This window comes from Nematolebias whitei, chromosome 6 (genome assembly GCF_014905685.2).
Source record: "Nematolebias whitei isolate Nwh7 chromosome 6, NemWhi1, whole genome shotgun sequence".
Taxonomy (NCBI): domain Eukaryota; kingdom Metazoa; phylum Chordata; class Actinopteri; order Cyprinodontiformes; family Rivulidae; genus Nematolebias; species Nematolebias whitei.
The window spans coordinates 53,019,903-53,040,413 of record NC_056503.1 but is presented as its reverse complement, the minus strand read 5'-3'; the positions used below and the strand labels follow the sequence as shown (position 1 = coordinate 53,040,413).

At 42.8% G+C, this 20,511-nt stretch overlaps 1 protein-coding gene across 1 annotated transcript in view; it reads right to left on the bottom strand.

The window, feature by feature from the left end:
• usp32 (ubiquitin specific peptidase 32) overlaps nt 1-20,511 on the bottom strand; it is a 296,302-nt gene that overhangs the window by 227,233 nt on the left and 48,558 nt on the right. Inside the window, exon 5 of the mRNA XM_037677753.1 lies at nt 20,228-20,387. Within this exon, the coding sequence (XP_037533681.1) occupies nt 20,228-20,387 (160 nt within the window). The remainder of the gene's footprint in view (nt 1-20,227; nt 20,388-20,511) is intronic.

The following is a 20,511-nucleotide window of genomic DNA, read 5'->3' as shown; positions in this document are numbered from 1 at the left end:
CTGAATCCAAGTGAATGAAGTTTATTAGAGGGTTGTTTCCCTCTTCTTGAAGCTATGGGTGGCTGTGGTGAAGTGGTAATGCAGTGGACTTGGGAATGGAAAGCAGCAGGTTTAACTCCCATGCATATATGTTGTGGTGTCCTTAAAGCAAGACACCTGTTTTCTAACTGCTTTATGGGTGCTTAATTCAATTTAGTTAAATTCAATTCTGTTTATTTATTGTAATTGGCGGTGTATAAGCCACTACTTTTGTCTCATACTTTGTACCCTGCGGTGTCTTATTTATGTATTTCTCAAAATTTATATTCATTTTATTTTGAAAGACTTCTTGTCATTTCTCGGCAGCTTCCTGCCACTGTATATAATTTACTTTTGATAAGGCTAGGTGCTCTTGGCTCCCAACACCACCACCCCTCTTGGGGGCAGGCATTTGCAACAAAGGGAGAATGCCTGCAGGTAATCAGATGTGCTACGATTCTAGGTCATGGTTTCAAAATTCCCTCTCCCTCTTGGTTTTCAAGTCCCGTTTAAAAACACACTACTATTCAATAGCTTTCAACACAAGATGATCTGTGTTTTGATCCTTGAGCATGCATCAGGATGTTATGATCCTGTATGCTCTACACTGGTTTGTCGTCATTATTCTGCATCGTTTTTTTGTCTATATTCTGATTTACCTCATTTTGTATTTTGCTTTCTGTGTTACCTGTTGTTCTGTCTGTACAGCACTTTGGTTGGCTTTGTAGCTGTTTTAAGTGCTTTATAAATAAAGTGGTATGGTATGGTAAAATTCACTACCATAACTCCACCTACACTGTCATCATGTGACCAGAAGTGTAACCTTAATGACCAATGAGATACCGTCAATGACCCAGCCTCCAAGATACACATGCATTAATGAGGCTTCCCGTTTACAGTAAGCGAAAAAAAAAAAAAAAAGGCACTAAATTCTTCAGATCAATTACTGTATTTTATGCCTCGTGCACAGCACAGACTTTGGCTGGACTGCTGCGGGATGACGCGGACAGCACGAGGGAATGACGTTGAGAGCAACAAGGAGCCAGTGTGTGATGACATCTTTTTGAGCCTCTTCAATTCTGACACTGAAGAAGAGGACTTTCATGGTTTCAGTGCATAGAAAAAAGGGAACAGAGCGATGAGTGACTCTGCTCAACCATCAGCGCTTTTTTTTTTTTAAGCCGTATTAAAGCTGTCCTCCTCCTCCAGTTGGTCAAGATGTGAGCTCAGCTGAGCAGAAGTGCTCTAAGCAGTCAAGTCTGTACATATTTTAATAAAAGTTTTAAAATTCTTACTGTGTGACATTTATGTGTACAGTACGTGTGTACGTATGTGTTTAAATACAGAGATCTACCGTAATTTTAAGCTCACATCCGAACATTAAACGGAGCAGAGACAACAGGAGGGGCTGTTAACCCCCCTACACTATCAACCATGAGATCCTAATTGATAGGTTGGAGCAGTGGGTGGGGATTACAGGGTCAGCCCTCAATTGGTTCAGATCTTACCTCGCTGACAGATCCTTTTGTGTTTCCAGCAAATATTTTAGTTCTACAGGGGTCCCCTCCTATTCTCTTTATACCTGCTGCCACTTGTTGCTATTTTCTGGAAACACAACATGCCCTTTCACTTCTACGCCGATGACTGTCAAATTTACTTCCCCCTAAGACACAATGGTACATGCTCTATTCAACCTCTGCTCGACTGCCTGGCTGACATCAGGGACTGGATGGATTTAAACTTCTTAAGTTTCAATGAAAAGAAGTCTGAAGTCATGTTGTTCCCACCCAACGACACAATCACAAACGTTGGTTACGTACTGTAACCCCAGATTCTATGAGTATAGGCGTAGCCCTTTAAGGCTGTTGCTTAGTGGGTTTATCCTGTCATGCGGAGCATTACACTGAAAAAAATTTAGTCCCCGCCCACCTGCTGTGTGGGCCCCACCCGGTTTGTATAAATTGCGTTAAGAGCGGGTAATCGGCTACCAAATAGCTTTTACTTCAGCCACTTAGGAGCCAGTGAGGCCCGACGCTTAAAGGGCTACGCCTATACTCATAGAATCTGGAGTTAAAGTACGTAACCAACGTTCTATTTCGTATAGGCTTCGCCCTTTTAGGCTGTCGTTGATGGGTTAAGGGGGAAGCAGATGTGGTCCTTGCCTCACTGGGTCCATTCGAACACCGTATGAAGCGGAAGCTTGCCCAAAAACATCTCGTCACTCAGCTCTCCATGTACGTAATTACGCATTGCGTAATTATGTGTACCATGCACAGATGCATGCTGTGTAGTTATGCGTTCTGAATGCATGAACGCGCCGGAAAAGTTTCAACGGGGAGGGGAAAATGCTGAAAGGAGCCATGAACCAACCGGTTTACGGCTGAACAGTATGAACAGATTAATAATAACAGGAGAGCTGATCATTAATCAAATTAACTGATTGGTAACAATAGCCATGAACTGATTAATGACAATAGAACCAAAATAACAATCACAACTTGTGACTGATAACCACATCTCACACTGTAATGCATGCAGACAGATGTGAGTTAAACGGAGTTCCATGAAACAACAATATTCATTCTGTAAACACTAAGGACAGAATGTGTCATGGAATGGGCCGTCACATCACGTAGATAAAAGTGAATGAATGAGCAGGGTGTTGACCACGCGGTCATCGTGTAAATATCCTGCATTGTCATACCATTATGCAAAGCAGTCGAAGATGCAATACCCCTGGTCGAGTGTGCCCTGAGGTTGACAGGAGGCTCTAAATCTGAAGCTCTGTAGGCTTCAGAAAAGGCCTCACACAGCCAGTGTGACAAGCGCTGGGTGGATAACGGGCGACCTGCAAATGCATCTCTATAATGCACAAACAAATGTTGAATTTGACGCATTGCAGCTGTGCGCGCTATGTAGCATGTCAATGCCCACACCGGACAGAGAAGATGGAAAAACGCTTCTTCTTCTGATTTGTGGGGGGAAGGGAAAACCCCTCCAACGATATTGCTCTTGATTTAAAAGAGCTTGTGATGTTTTAGGCATAAAAGCTGGATTTGGTCTTAGATCAGCTGAGCTGCCGTCAGCCTGAATTCTGAGACATGACGGAGTGACAGAGAGGGCAGATAAATCACTCACCCTCTTAGTGGATGTTAAAGCCAGCAGCAGGGCAGTTTTAAGAGACAAGAATTTAATTGGGACCTGATCCAGAGGCTCAAATGGAGCTTTGATCAGGGCTCGCAGGACCAGCGTTAAATCCCACTGTGGAGCAAGTGGGTGTGAAACAGGCCTGCGTCTTTGTACACATTTTAGAAAACGCTTAATCAGCGGATGATTAAAAGCTGTTCTGTATCCGAACCCTTCGTGGCAGAAAGAGATGGCTGCAACGTACGTTTAACGTGCTGGACGCCAAATTTCTGTCCATCAGCTGTTGCAGAAAGGACAGCACGTCGCCTAGTGGACATGAGGTAGCCTCTACACCTTTCTCTGTACACCAGAGCTGAAAAACTGTTCACTTGATGTGTACAGCGCTGTGGTAGATGCAGCACGTGAATCCTAAATTGTGTGCACTACATCCTGTGGGAGACCCATCCCTTCTAAGCGGGTCTGCTCAGCGGCCAGACCCACAGGTGCTGGCCTATTTCTGGGTAACTCCTGATCGCTCCTCCCGCCTGGAGGAGAGCGTCCTCCCTCCACGGCAGTTTCCACAGGTGCCCCGATAGCAGGCGTCGCAGGACTGGGAACCATGGTGCATTCACGCGCTCGGGAGCCACCAGGAGAGCTGTCAATCCCTCCTCCTGAACTCTGTTCAGAAACCGTAAAATCAAAGGAGGTGGAAGAAACGTGTAAAGAAGCGTTTTGGGCCATGGGCTGTGGGCAACACGTCCACCACCAGCGGTGGTTCGTCTCACGGGCTCAGAGAAAACCATAGTTGACACTGAGCTTTTTCTCGTGTCGCAAATAGGTCCACGGCTGCTTTGCCAAATTTCTGCCACGTCTGGGCCATCAGGTCTGGATGAAGAGTCCAGTCCCCATGGCGTGGGCCGCCCCTGGACATCACATCTGCCCATTTGTTCAGAACACCGGGACTGTACACTACTCTAATGGAGATCAGATTTTGGTGTGCCCAACACAGTAGTTTTTGCGCAATGTGTAACATATGGGCTGAACGCACACCCCCCTGCCGGTTTATGTACGCAGCAGTAACCTTATTGTCTGTGTGAATCAAAACGTGTTGATTCTGCAGCAAAGGAGCAAAGTGTTGAATCACGTTCAGAACCGTGCGACACTCCAAAAACATTTATGTGTGCTGATGTGTGATGGGACCACAGCGCCCCTACAGCTTGAGATAGGCATGTCTTCCCCCAACCTGACAGCGACGCGTCTGTGAAGACTGACACGTGTGACCGTGGGTCTGCTGACAGGGACTCCCTCCGACAGGACCATGGTATTTTCCCAGTGTCGGAGGTCTACTCTCACGGAGGGAGGAACAATGATCATCCGTCTCTCGTTTTACTGGATCCATACACAGACGCGCAAACCACCTCTGGAGGCGTCTCATGTGGAGTAAACCCAGCGGAACCACTGTGTGAGCTGATGACATCGTTCCTAACAGCTTCATGGCGGAAACAGCTGTTATCACTCTGCCAGGTCTTACGTGGCGGAGCTGGTCTTTTAGAGTGTCAATTCTCGTTTGTGATAAACGAGCCCTCATGGTGGTTGAGTTTAGCTCCACTCCCAGATAAACAATCGTCTGGGCCAGGAGAATCGAGCTTTTCTTCCAATTTATGGCGAAGCCCAGATTTAACAGGTGTGATGTCAGCACCTGAGCCCGCATCGCTGTTTCCTGTTTGGAGCATAACAGCCGCAGGTCATCCAGGTAAAACAAAACTCTCATCCCTGCTCTGTGTAACGGATGCAGGGCCGTCTCCACACACTTTGAGAACGTACGAGGCGCGAGGGAATAACCGAACGGCAGCCTGTTGTACCGATATTTCATCCCTTGAAAGGAGAAACGCAGGTATTTCCTGTGTTTTGGGATGATCAGTATGTGCAAAGTAGGCGTCTTCAGGTCGATGGAAACAAACCAGTCATTTCTCTGGATGTTGTCCAACAGCTGTCTGGTTGTCAACATGTGAAATGGTCTGTCCATGAACGCCTTGTTGAAAACTGACAGATCCAAAATGGGTCTCGTCCCTCCAGTCCATTTGGGAAACAGGAAGTAACGCGAGTAAAAACCCTGCGTTTTCCTCTCCGTTGGGAACTTTGGAGATTACCTCTTTGACCAGAAGTTCTTGAACTTCTGCATTAAGGAATGAGATTTGGTCTGGTGATGACATGACCGTCTCTAAAATTCCTCCAAACGGAGGGGGTCGGGTTGCAAATTGCAACGTGTAACCCTAGCTTAACAACCTGGCCATCCATCTGTCTAGCAAGCATGTTTTTAGCCATTCCGTGTAACGTTCGTGGAGTGGACGCGCGTTTAAACGATGCGTCATGTTTTGTACGGATGTCATCCAGTCCACCGCCTTGACCTTCATCATGTGTTGCGGGAATGTGTTCCGTGTGACCCAAGGCGAGGCTTCTAGAAAGGGCTCTGAACGCACCTGTGTGCTGCGTTCGGACCGCGGGTCCACCTTGTGTTGAGGAGAAGCATGTGACAGCTGATGACGCTGCTGGGCCGCGCGTTTGAAGCCACTGCGGTGAAAAACGCGTGTTGCTCCTGCCGCGAGCGGGGTCCTGCGCTGGGCTCGCTTTGCGATCCCGCAATTTCCCGCATTTCATACCCTCAGTCACCTTAACTACCTCACTAATATCCATAACGTGCAATATAATTTTGAAATACTTGTATTTTTTACTTTCATTATTATATCTATATTGCGTTACATTTTCATTTATTTATTTTTATTTTAGTGTGTGTTTAGTGTGTGTTTTCTTAAGGCGTGTTGTTGCACTGAAAAAAGGAGTGGCTCTTAATTTCATTGTACTGCGTATAATGACAATAAAGGCATTCTGATTCTGCTGACATGAGCGGACGGGCGCTGAGAAGCGGTGAACACAACTTCATCTACGCCGTGCCGTTTGAGTGAAGGCTGCGAGCCCCGCGGGAGCACGCGTTTTCTTTGGTGGGATGCGTGCCGCTCTCGCTGGGGCGAGATTCGTTACTGGGTTCACTCAGCTGTCTCACGCTAATGCTGATGTGAGAAGCCGAGTGCTGAGGAGTGGTGTGTGAAGACTGCCCCAGCCGCGGCGGCACGTGTTAGCTTAGGTGCGGCGAGTGTCGCTCTCGCCGAGAGCGAGGTCCTCCCGACCTGTGGTCCCACATTTATGCCGATGTGAGCCGGTGAACGCCGGGGAGCTGTGTGTGCACCATCAATGCAACGCCGTTTGGGTGAAGGCTGTTTGCGTAGCGCGAGTGCGTGTTTGACACCGCTTGGGTGAAGATCGCGCAGCTCGGGTTGACTACGAGTTATTTCGCTTACCACTGTTGTGTTATGTAAGCGTCTCGTCATGTCTGGAGCAACGGTGGGTTTGAAAACCCTTTATTTAAGGACACCAGCTCGTTTTTTGTGGAGGATGTGTGCGCAGCCGCTGTGAGTTCATACGAGCTTACAGACTGGCTAAAAACAGACACTTTGATCATTGAATGATGTTTTATTTCAACATTTGTGTCATCTTTACACACACCCTCCGCAGACCGTCATTTTGAATCTTTTCCCCGTGAGCTCTGGGATTTGTTGGCCCAGGGCGCCGTCTGCTGGGGATCTCTGGGAAAACGTTGGACACTCTATCCTGATGCATGCTCAATAATCCAGGTAGAAAAATCTAAAAAAGTTAAATCTGGTCCTCTGGACATTCAAAAAAACAAAACAAAGCAAAACAACAAAAAAATGTAGAAACGTTTCGTCTCTCATCCGAGAGACTTCCTCAGTCTGAGGTGCTGTATTCAGCTCAGTCTCTTAAATAGCACCTTCTCAGAGTGGATCAACCAGTTTGCTGCTGACAACCAAAACCAGCTGATCACATGCTCAAGAAGGACTATCAGCCTAACAATGGAGCATTAGCACACTGATGGCTGTTTACTATTCACAGAGGGCTGAGTGATACTAGCAATCACAGCATTGTAAGAGGGGGACAATTGAACACATAGGCCTCCACCCCTGTTTAACGATGGACGATTTCTTTTCACAAAGATGGCCTCCTTTACTCCTCTCTCAAACCATCGTTCCTCTCTATCCAGGATGTGAACATCTTCATCGCTGAAAGAGTGACCACTGGCCTGGAGATAAGTGTAGACCGCAGAGTCCTGGCCTGATGATGTTGATCTTCTGTGCTGGGCCATCCTTTTGGCCAGTGGCTCTTTTGTTTCCCCGATGTAAGACTGATCACAGCCCTTCTGACACTGAACAGCATACACAACATTACTCAACATTTGGTAGTCTAGTTAGAGAGTTTGAGAAACCCCTCTGCTCTGGTGATGGGCGCGGACTGTGGAAACCGGCCGCCCAATCTACCAGGAAACCGGCTGTGGCCTCGTCCCCGTAGAACATCCTGTTGGGAAACCAAGGCCAGATGGGATCAGGACGGTGAGCCAGGATGGAGCCCAGAAAAAACCTTCCCGCCGGATCATCCGAACTGGCGGATAAGGCGCGGGACGTAAAAAAGGGTCCTTCATGTCAGCCGCCTCCTGGGTTACGCCGGGCAAACCCCAGAGGGTGGCGTCGGCCGGGAGCGGTGTGATCGCCGATGCGAAACGAGGTGGGCATTCGCTCAGCCCCCCTCCACCGACACTACGCTCTCCAGGAGGAAATGAGCAGCAGGGCTGCTGCTGACGTCGCATGTCCCGGAGGAACCATCCGATTCGCTCCGAGGGTCGGCGATAAGAGGAAAATTACAAGATGGCGTTGTCCAGCGTGTAGCGACCTGTCACTGAGAAATACTCCTCGGCGCTTACCTTGAAACAAGACTGCTCGTCAGCTTCTCCTCGGGGAGGAGAGCTCACCGGGACGACCGGAGGTCGACGTGATGGGCCAAGCATTCTTAACAAAGGTTGGTCATCTACACAACTTTCCTTCTTCGTTCTTCTGACAGTGCTATTAGCTCGATGAAGAGAAATGGGAGACGATTACCCGCTCTTAACGTAATTTATACGGACCAGGTGGGGCCCACACAGCAGTTGGGCGTGGACTAAATTTTTTCAGTGTAATGCTCCGCATGATGGAATAAACCCACTAAGCGACAGCCTTAAAGGGCGAAGCCTATACGAAATAGAACCACTGCATCGACTTCTCCGCTCTAACCCTGTTTGAAAACAAAGAGTCACTAATCTGGGAGTGATAATGGACCCTTCCAAGAAACTTAACAATCATGTAAACATGATTGTTAAATCGTGTTTCTTCCAACTGAGGCGGCTGTCTAAACTGAAGCCCATATTGTCCAAAAATAACCTGGAGACAGTAATACATGCATTTATTACATCTAGGCTTGATTACTGCAATTCGCTCCTGTTTGGTATCAGTCAGACCTCCATTGCACGACTACAACTGGTCCAGAATGCAGCAGCCCGATTTTTAAGCAGTACAGACAAAAGAGAGCACATTATACCAGTTTTGGCCTCACTGCACTGATTACCAGTTCACTTTCGAATCCAGTTCAAAATACTCATGTATGTCTAAAAATCACTGAACAGTTTCGCCCCCCTTATCTCTCTGATCTGCTACAACTGTATGTCCCACCACATTCCCTGAGGTCAGCGGACCAGTTGCTCCTCACAGTTCCAGGAACTCGTCTTAAGCGCAGAGGTGACAGGGCCTTCTCTGTAGCAGGACCAAGACTCTGGAACAAGTTACCTCTGTTTGTCAGACAGGCCCCCTCCCTCTCGGTTTTCAAAGCCCGTTTAAAAACCCACTACTATTCAGTAGCTTTCAACACCAGATGATCTGTGTTTTGAACCTCTACGCTCCACACTGGTTAGTTGTCATATTCATTATCTGCAACGTTTTTATGTCTATATTCTTATTTAACTTCATTTTGTATATTGCTTTGTGTGTTGCCTGTTTTTCTGTCTGTAAAGCACTTGGTTGGCCTTGTCGCTGTTTTAAGTGCTCTATAAATAAAATGGTATGGTATGTTAAAAGCAAGCGATGGTCTGTGAACGCCATCAAGTGGCTGATTCTTGTACTACAACAAGTACAGCACAGATGAAGCTGGGCACTTACATTCACTGTACAGTGGATACCTGTGGCTTAACAGCCAGGGCATCTTATGTACATAATTAGGATTTATCTTATATTTAATGTGTGTGGCTTATACACAGGTGCGTTTTGTAGTCTGGAAATTATGGTATATAGCCAACTGAATTGAATTAAGCACCCAGAAAGCAGTTAGATACATAGCAGCCCGCATATGTCACAGAGCACTAATTTTGTCATTGTATACAATATATACATATACATGTATTGTACACAATGAGGATAATATATAGCACATTCACTTTAGCCAACAGGTAAACATCAGGTCAATTAGCCCAGCACTGACTGAGAAGTGCCTGAAGCTCTGATATTTTAACTTAAACAATAAAGGGCCACAGAAAACAAAAGTTATGAATTACAAGAAATAATAGGGAGAACATATGTAAGATAGGATACAAAACATATAAATTATTGAAGCTTAAAGAATCTTAAGGACAGGGCACAAATTTTGTAAAACTCCTTTAAATCAACAGGTTGGGCATTTCCTTGGCAATAATCATAAAACAAACGGAAAAGCATGAGCCCTGTTGAGGTAATCAAAACTTTGGCAGGTTTAACAAGCTTACAACATATTAATATTTGGGAAGGAAAGACAATAGCATTTTAATGACATGGTTGTTTTTTATATTTTATGTCAACATATATAAAGCACCTTGTGACCATCGTTTTGACAGACAAACTGCATATCAATAAAACTAATTTTTCCTACGATAGATCTCCTCCCGCACAGCCTCCAAGCATCTCAGGTGTGTTACCAGTGTGGCAATCAAGGCTGAATAACTCAAGTTTCATGGGCTCTTAGGTTCTTTTAAGGATGGCAGGCTTTACAGTTTAGGATATATATTTAAAGCATTAGAAGTAATGAACCTAAGCACTTGACCTCTAGTCACCCTTTACACTCTAAAGACAAGCACAAAATCAGTCCGACTAATTAGCTACAAGTCTGTACGCAACATGGACTGTAAATGGACTGTACTTATACAGCACCTTTCTATCTTATCAAGATAATCAAAGCACTTTACAACAATCTGAGCCTCATTTACCCATTCATACAGCACTCTACTATTTCTGTACAGACTAATCAGAGCTTTAGATCACATTCATACACAGATGGGACACACATTAGAGGCTATGAGGGTTCAGTGTCTTGCCCAGAGACACTTCAGCATGTGACTTCTGGTGGAATCAAACCTCCAACTCTCGCAATGGAGGACGACTGCTCGAACCACTCAGCCACAGCCGCCCTCATACGTTATGGTACATAACATCAGTTATGTACAAAACTGAGTGCATGATACATGTACTAATAACAACAAATAAATAAATAAAGTTGCCAATAAAGAACTTAATGGCAGGCACATTTAGCATAGCTGTGCAATTCTCAATACAAAAAGAAGAGGAAATTGTTCAAATCTTCAAAACAATTGATTCAGATTTATGAGGTTTCACCAATGCAATGGCAACACAAAAATATGAGTAAACAGTAGACACTATGAAGGTTTGACACCCACCTAGAGGTCCAACTCTCTCAGAATGGCAGCAAAAATACCATACCATTATCCAACGACCATCCTTAAAGAGGTGTTGCCACAATTTGCATGTAGCAAAGCAAACTACTCTCTAAAAAAACAGATATTACATCATCCTTTAAGGGTTGTTTTCCTTAGGATCTTTACTCTGAACAAGACAGCTGTAAAGCAAGCTAGCAGAAGATTCACTGTGTTAAGCTGTCATGAGTCAAGCTGTAAATTCTTGTTCAGGAAAGAGTCAGGGAACTATGACTGTCAGTCAGTCTCTCTCCAACACACACACACACACGCATGCGTGCACAACCAACAAAAACGCACACAGAGTTAAGAGGATAAACTGAGAGCAGGCAGATTAAAGGCCACATACAGGTTCCCTAAATGACGTTCTTTCCAGCACTCTGCCCTTAATTTGTAAAATTAAGCCCTGTGACTTAAAAAAAAAATGTTTCTACATGTTTTGATGAATCTTTCAATAATTATGTATCTGTAACAATGAAAATCTGAAACATAATGAAAAATGGTTAACAATGTTGTTTTTGGAGAGCAGTGTCTTTCTCCTTTAACCCTGCCATGCACACCATTGTTGTTCAGTGTTCTCCTGATGGTGGACCCATGAACATCCAACCAATGTGAGAGGCCTTTAGCTGTTCAGAAGTTACCCTGGGGTCCTTTGTGACCTTGCCCACTATTCCATGCCTTGCTCCTAGAGTGATCTGTGTTGATCCACAACTCCTGGGGAGGGTAACAATGGTCTTGAATTTCCTCCATTTGTACACGATCTGTGTGACTGTGGATTGGTGGAGTCCAAACTCTGTAGACATGGTTTTGTAACCTTTTCCAGTCTGATGAGCATCAACAACTCTTTTTCTGAGCTCCTCAGAAATCTCCTTTGTTCCTGCCATGATACACTTCCATAAACATGTTGTGAAGAACAGACCTTGATAGATCCCCGACAGGGTGCCCACTCACACCTGATCATCATCCCATTGATTGAAAACACCTGACTCTAATTTCAGGTTAATGGTATTTAAAATTTGCTCACATTTCTAGTTGTTGTTGTGACTGTTGTTCTGTAAAACTCCAACTATAGCTTGAACAGTTAGAAGATTTTGATAAATTTTTAGGTTGGGTAAAGCTCCAGACAAATTTTACAGTGCTGGTGCTAAAGGAATTGACTTAATAAAGCCTACTTTGAAGTATTACATCTATAGTTTAGCTTAGTTGAGTTTATAGTTTATTTGTCATATGCAGGTCAACACAAGGTCAACAATGCAATTAAATGCTCAGGACAAGAAGAACCATCTCAACTCAACTATAACAAAAAAAAAGAAATACCAAAGCATGCAACAAAAGTACAAAACAAAGCACCAAATAAAAGAAATACGACATCTACAAGGTCCAGAAGAAATATTGTAAACAACATGGCACATCAAAAAGCTTTGTGCCACTAACTTGGGTCCTTTGATACCTACAATGAGGAAAATATGGACGGAATCTCAGAACTAGACATTAAAAGGAGAACTTCATGTGAATTGTACAATGTCCTGAAATTAGCGTTTTCGTTCAACATGTTCCTGTTTTTTCACCTCATATCAATGATGTCATCAATGAACCAATGAACAGCAGCAGAAAATTTTTTCCCCTCAAGTGGCATGAATATAATGTTGTAGAAAACTCAGAAAAGTACTCTGAAGTCATTTTATACACATTTTCTGTCCTGCTAACAAGTACTTTTGTTTTGAAAGCAACTGGTTTGTCAGTTCACTTTGAATTTACAAAAGTAAAACTTCCCATCGACACTAAATATTTCTTACAAATACTTTGGTATCTTGGTCAATTCACATCTCTCTTTTAAGCCTCATGTTGAAAACACCTTGTATCTGTGATTTTCCTTCCCTCCATTGATTACAGTAACATTATTTACATGAACGCTGCTACAAGAACCCTGCAGATGTTGGATGCTGCAGATGTTGGATGCTGCAGATGTTGGATGCTGTCTATCATGGTGCACTAAGATTCATAACTGGCTGTAACTACCGTACCCACTACTTCACTCAGTATTCACTGATTAACTGGTCATCATTAACTTCACGCAGACTCTCTCACTGGTACATTTTCATCTTTAAATCACTTCTTGGTCTGTTGCCTTCATACATCTCCTCCTACATGTCTCTGTGTGAGTGCAGCTACAGCGTGCGCTCTCAGGACATCATTACCTGCAGTGTTCCCTCAGTGAGGACTGAACTAGACAAAAGGACTTTCTCCTACTCCGCTCCTGTTTCCTGGAATATCTTGTAAAAAGATCTGAAGCTCTCGACCTTGACCTCTCTTAGTGGCTTCAAACATCTGCTAAGTTCCTGCAAGAACCAACGCAGACATGTTCCTGTTTTTAGTACTGTAGTATGACATACGGATGAGATATATTCATACTGTTAAAACGGATTCTTTAATTTTTCTGGACTGTATAATGTACGTGCATTGAATGTAATAAAATGTGGACGTGAGACGTTAATTATCTTTGACCCATCAAAATGAATGCGGTCATTTATTAACAGAATCAAGTTTAACACATCACACATTTACATTAATTGGCAAGAATTGAAAATAACGACATAATTAATCAGCTTTCCAACCAGGAAAACCATACGGCCATGATTTTCCGTTGCTTCACCACAGACATTTCTGAAAAACATCTGGATTAATTTGCTAGCAGATAGGAGAGTTTAAAGATGGAAAGATGAAGTTTTAGAGGGAGGGAGATGGTGTGTGAGGGAAAGTGTTGAACAGAACGACACCCTCCATTCGAACCCAGCTTTCCTCGGTACGCTCGGTAGTAAACTCGACTCGTTACCTCTCTGAAGATGAATCAGCGGATACGGAGTTCAGTTAACGCTACCGATCCAGCGTCTCCGTAGGATGGCAGAGAACCGTCCGGAGTGGTGGTGGTACTTCATCAACAACAGTTCACCTCACGAGTGGACTCACATGAGTGGAGTCCGTCAGAGTTCCACCCAGAGGTGGAAAATGTTATAATCCCATAAGACTCGGAAGAGCTTTGTGGTCATGTCAGGATTTTCCTGTTTCCCAACTCGCCTCCAACTCTACTGTCGACTCAAACTTCTCCTGTTGAGTTTCAGAACTGCTACTCCATCTTCAAGACTGAGCTTACAGCAGCTTCAAGACTGAGCTGAACTCTAGATTGAACTAGGAAGTGTCAACATTTAAAGAAAGCTCACTTCCGGTTCATTTGAGAGCTTCTGATTGGTCGATGGACCAAAACAGAGGTGTGTTTTGTGATGTAAGGTGTTATGAAAAGTCAAGGAAAAAGATTAAGATTGTTTAAGAACAGACAGAAAGATATTATGAAGAAACCAGACTTCGTGGAGCCACCTCTTCCAGTATCTTGCTGTAAAAGTTGAACTTGACATTTCTTTTCAGTAAACTTTCAGTTGACCGAAACTTGAACTTCGACACACTTACAACTTCGCTCAATGAAGACAGAAAATCAAGAAATGCATATTAACCTGATTTCTTCTTTGAATGAGGATTAAGAATCATTATTACTGTTTCACAGTTTATTTAAATGATCAGTTCACTTCAACATTTAAAAATGGTTTGAACTAAAACACAATTTGATTATCAAAACATTTGTAAAATAGTAATGATCATAGAGAATTGTCCTTTTTTACTTGATTAATTCAAGAAAGAAAGTCTCAGGATGGGTCAACCTGTATTTCTGGATGCAAATCAATGAAATGACAAGTTATGTCTCATCGGTCCTTAGGTCAAGGTTTTGACCTTCAGGCCTAGTTCACTACAGTCCCCCCTTTGGAAATCATCGCCTGTCCATGGGGATGAATTCCAAACATGAACTTACGCCTTCGAATGTCCTTGAGCTTGATGTAATCCAGCAAGGAAACAAGAGTCAAGAGTAATCCAGCAAGGAAAACAAAAGTCAAGGTAATTCCACAATGTTCTTGGTAATTCCATTGTGTTGATGATAATTCCATAATGTTGTTGGTAATTCCATTGTAGCAATGCTTTAACCCCTTGGAAACAGAGTCTGTAATCCATTGAGAAAGTCATATAATCCACAACGGTAAATCCACAACGATTGGAAGTGTTGATTGATCAGCATACAGAGGGGTTCCCTTGGATTGAACCGAAGATGCAGCCACTGGATGAAGATTGGAGACCAACGTCAGGATTGCAGGTCTCCTCCAGCGAAGGTCGTCGCTGGGTGGATGTCCAGTCTGTGCCGTTCTGGTTCAAATGTGACATGCAATTATGTGGTTTAAGGTGGGCTTATGAAGGGGATTTTACATAAGGCCTTAAACTATATGCACCTGGTGTGTAAGCTATTATGGTTGGGAACAGCTATAACTACCAGTTAAGGGGTGGAACATGCTGAAAAGGGTACCTATAGGGGTTTATACCTATAGAAAAGGGTTCCAAACTATTTCCCATTTCTAACTTGGTTTAAGTTAGCTTTACATGGCAAAATATAGTTTGGTTCAATTGTCTGTTGTCTATTAGACGAACGACTTGAGATTGGGTGTTTGATTTCCCCATAAATGTTTTGGAAGTCTCTGGCGAGACTCATCAAAAAGAATTAGCTATCCCCCCGAATAGAATTGTTAGAGTAGGTTCGGCTTAAGCGTTGTGAGATCAATGTAGATTATGGTACTTAAGGTAGCAATAATATGCATTGACTCCGCAAAGATTGCAATTTAATGAATGAACTGCATGTTGGCATGGTTAAAGGCCTCTTAGTCTCTAACTTAACTACACACAAAATTCATTCTTTCTTGGGGTGTTCAAAAACAATACCAAAAACCAATTAAACGATGTCTCAACATCGACAAAAACAGTGACTAAGCAACCAGTAAAACAACGTTTCAACATTGACAAAAGCAGTGATTAAGCAACTAGAAAACGACGTTTCGGTGCGCCACTCACTCTGGATGTCAGATTTGCTCACGTTATCGCGTCTGGTAGCATTATCCTAACTGGCGTCACCCCCCTTCGGTCATGGGAGACCGCGAACACGGGTGAGGACGTCGCTCCATGAGCTAAAGTTAGGTTGTCCTTGAGTAGTTTTAACTGTTTGCGCAGCTGAAAGAGGACTTTAAGGTCTGGATCGGAATCCAGTTCGACTTTCGATGGAGTGTATTTGTCTGGGTCAGTCAGATACAGTATCATCGAGTTAATTGCAGGATCATTCAACTTCTGAAGTTGGATGATGTCTGCGTCAGTTGAAAATTACTTTTCATATTTTAAAAGAACTTGGCGAATTTTGTCTCTTTCTTCATCAGATGTCAGAGTGTCGGCTTGGGCGACCACCTGTTCAATCTGTGATGAGACTGATGAGGGTTCTTGCTCCTTGGGGAGCTCCAACGAATCCTTTTCTGAGTCGTCGGACCTGTCTATGGGTAAGACACCATAGCTTTGAGGTCCTTGGTCGACATCATCGGTTGAGAAAAGAGCGATGGCCTGTGATGGTTTCGTGAAACATACTGGCCCAGCTTCTTGACTCGGTACCAGGTTATCTGGGAGTCCTCCCAGAACTGGAATGCCTAGTTCAAAATCATGAAAATCAGGTTCTGAGTTTTCAGTTTGCGATGACTTTTCATCGTTTGTGTGTGAGTTTACCCCCCCTTCGTCCGATGAGGGGTTGTTGGAGGCAACGACAGCAATGTCTTAGTGTGTTTCACCGACATCTGTAATGTTGTCATTCGCGCCTTCAGATTTAGTAGCGATCAGATCACTACATTGTGCTCCTGGTTGGATTCCCATTTCAGCGTGTATCAAAGTTTCTAAAAACCTTTGTATTTCCTCTGTCTCTTCCGAGCTCATAGGTGTAGGGCCTTGTTCCCGGGACCTTTGTGATTTTATCGCCTCGGTCCGTTTCGTCCGAGGTGGGGGAGGGTTAGGTACGTCTTTTGGGGGTTCCTTTATGTACTTTCCCTGATTATATGGGTCCTCTCGGATCCCATATCTTTGCGTCCTACGCATATCCCATTTACGATAATCACGTTCATCCTCTGAAAGAGGAGCCTTTTTGTCCCAGCGTGCACCTTCATTACGTGGTTTGTTAGTTTGAAAATACTGCCTTTTCTCGCCTGTTTTAGGAGGAGGTGGCGACGCACGCCTTCCTTCCATTTCTAGGGAGTGGGGTTTAACCTTTATACCAGGAAACACCTCTATGGGCGTCTTAGCATGAGAACATGCCTCGAACACATTCACAGCACACTGTTTAATCTCATTGATGGATTTTTCTCTGAAATTTGCCATAACTTGTACTGACATGCGTATGTCAGTGTGGAAATTTTTGCTGAAAACATATTTAAAACTTTCTTCTTCCTCCATTCCGGTTTCATTTCTGTAACCAAAATAAGCTTGGAAGATTCTTTTGTAATAAATTTTTGGATGTTCATTCTTGCCCTGCTTGACCTTGTCAGCGGCTGGGAAACCAGCAGGTCCCGTGCAGGGGTCGTACTCTCTGATCAAAGCCTCACACAGAAGGTTGTAATCCTTTCTCGTTGCATCAGGTAGACGCTCGATGAAGGCGAACACCTCTCTGTCTGAAGTGAGCCTTATCATACTGATCTTATCCTCAACCGTAGCATTAGGATAACCTTTCAATCTGAATTCGAGATCTTTCAGGTACGCTTTTGTTCCAGTTGAACCCATCGGTCCAGGTACAAAGCGTTGTACATATTTTGAGAGTTTTAGCAGAACATCCATTGAAAGAGGAAGTTTCCATGCACTCTGTTGCATGTTTGGTGGAGGAGACCTGTTCAGGTCTGTTCCTACCACTTTAGGTGAGGGTGGATTACGAGCAGGAGGTGCAACAACGTCTTTCTGAGGTGGTTGTGGGTGACCTGGACTCTGTCCACGGTCTTCTCTGAGTTCCAGACAACCTTGCGCCTCGTCATTACTTTTATTTGTTGCCGCTCTTAGTTTCTGCTCACATGCTTTTAAGCGTTCCTGTGATGTTTGACATTCACTTTGTAAACGCATACATAGCTCCAGTAATGCTTCTTTATCCACTTCGCGTTTGTGTAGATCTTTTTTAAGCACATCTATCTCAGTTTCGCAGCGGGAAACTTGTGACACTGTCACGACGTGATCCCGTCTTAATGCAAAGTATCCTCTGGACAACAGCTCTTTATCATCCCTGGCTTCAGATAGTGATGCATTAAGTAACTGTATTTTGCTATTCAGCTAATCAATTTCTGCACGTGCATCTTGCTGTGATTGAAACATCTGTTCAGAATGTTTTTTTTGTGAGGACTTCGTGTTCACTTTTAAATTGAAGGAAGTGCTCTTCAATTTTCTGAACCACCTCTTTTTCACTGTCTAACCTTATTGCAAGGTAATCAGCTTTCTCAACCACTGTATAGAATGATTCTTTCAGCAAAATTGCAATTTTAGCCAGCTTTTCATAGTTTGACCTTGTAATTTCTGTAGAGGTCACACTCTCTGCAACCTCCATCAGTATATATCACTGTATAATGTAGCTGCTTGTTTTGTTGTTATATAATTTCTTCTACTTACTTTTTATTTGATATGCTTTTTTATGATTGTTTATTGTACTTGGACCAAAGTTATTTATTTTATATGTGAATGACTTAGTGAATGTATCAGGACTCCTCAAATGTGTCCTTTTTGCAGATGACACCACATTTTCTGTTTGGGTAAAGATGTAAAACGGATGTTGGAATTGATGAAGACAGAATTTGATAAAATACAAACTTGGTTTAAACTTAATAAATTAGCATTAAATTTAGATAAAACTAAATACATGATATGTAGTAACAAAAAGAGAACTGTTGATGATCCATTTAAAATTGAGGGTGTTGAGATTTGTAGAGTTAATGAGATGAAGTTTTTGGGTGTAATCATTGATGAACAGCTAACATGGAAAAATCACATAAATTCTGTAAGAACAAAAATATCTAAATCTATTGCAGTACTATACAAAGTCAGGGAATTATTAAATGATAAAGCTCTGTACATGTTGTATAACACAATCATTGTTCCACATTTAATCTATTGCATTGATGTTTGGGGGAAAGCCTGTAAAACATTTACAAAACCTATTTTTATTTGACAGAAAAGAGCTGTAAGAATTATCACCAGAAAGCATTACTGTCACCCATCAAGCACATTATTTTATCAACTGAACTTATTGAAGTTCCATGATTTGGTAGATTACAGTATTTTATCAGTTATGTATAGGGCTCAAAATAACACATTACCTTTAAATATCCAAAGAAATGTTGTTAAAAGACAAAGTTGTTATAATCTCAAGGGGATAGAGATATTTGTCAAACCAACATTCAGAACTAGTCTGAAGGGAAGGTCTACCTCAATCCAAGGAGTTGGATTGTGGAATGGTCTAGAGAGTGATGTGAAAAATGACAAGTCAATGTGTACATTTAAGAAAAAGATCAAAACTGAATTGTTAAAAAAATATATATGAAGTAGCTTAGTGTGTGTTTTGTATTAGAATTAGAAAAATTAGAAAGAGTTATTCATTTTGTACTGTTACTTGAAGATTATTATGATTGAAATAATTGTTTGAAAAAAGGGGCAGATATAATAAGATGTTTTCTTCTTTCTGCTGCCTTTCATTTTAAATCTTTTGTATTTTTTATATTGTTATGGAATTGTTTTGTACTTTTTTTAAATGAATAAACTATATACCACACCATTGTTGTCTGTACCTCATCTGTGTTCTTTGTTGAAAACAGGTCTCTCTTGTAAATGAGTCCCCAAGACTCAATGAGACTAAATTGTATAAATAAAGGTTGAATGAATGAAAAAAAAAGTAAAAGGCTGTCAAGTAAAACCAGATAACCAGATGAAACCCTGCTGAAAAAACTTTGTGTCATCATTTCAGGACTCTGGATTCTCATAGATGTTATTCTTGGCCATTCCTCGACATACCTCGAGAATGTTTATGGATCTCACCGGAGGACATTGACTGATTACAGTGACCTCGAGAGCATCTATAAGCGCTGTTGACCGCTCTCGTCTCTTCCTTCTTCCTGCTTTGCTCTGCAGAATGTCTATGTAAATATGTGCTTGTTTGTGCGAGGTGTTTTTTCAATATTAGGGGTTTTTCTCAGCCAAGAAAAAAGTCTGATGGGAATTTTTTTCACCTCCAACTCCTACATGTGTCCAGTTAACCACTGTTTTTGTCCAAACAGGTCTCACTTGTAAATGAGTCTTTGGGGCTCAATGTGATTTATCTGTTTAAATAAAGGTTGAATGAATGAATGAAAAAATACCAAGTCTGTAAAAAAATAATTTGCTCTAAATTTGACTTGATTAGCATCCGGTCTTGAAAAAAAAAAAAAAATCAGTAAATATTTTGTGCAGTTCTGTTGCTTCAGCTTCATTATTTTTTGAATTACTTACAGTGTGTGACACCAGCCAGGGTCTGGTAGAAAGTGGGTGTGTCACTGTCATCTGTCAGAGTGACACACACTCCTGCAGACAGAAGCCATCGGGAAAACGTGAAGGCTTCCTTGTTCTGCAGCAGCCAGTTTCTGAAGTGCTCATAATTCACCTTGTCACTCTGCAAAAACACACAGAGAACGACTAAATGAGCATGTTGGCCCTTATGCCAAATCACCCCACCCCCCCTACCACCACCACACACACACACACACACACACACACACACACACACACACACACAC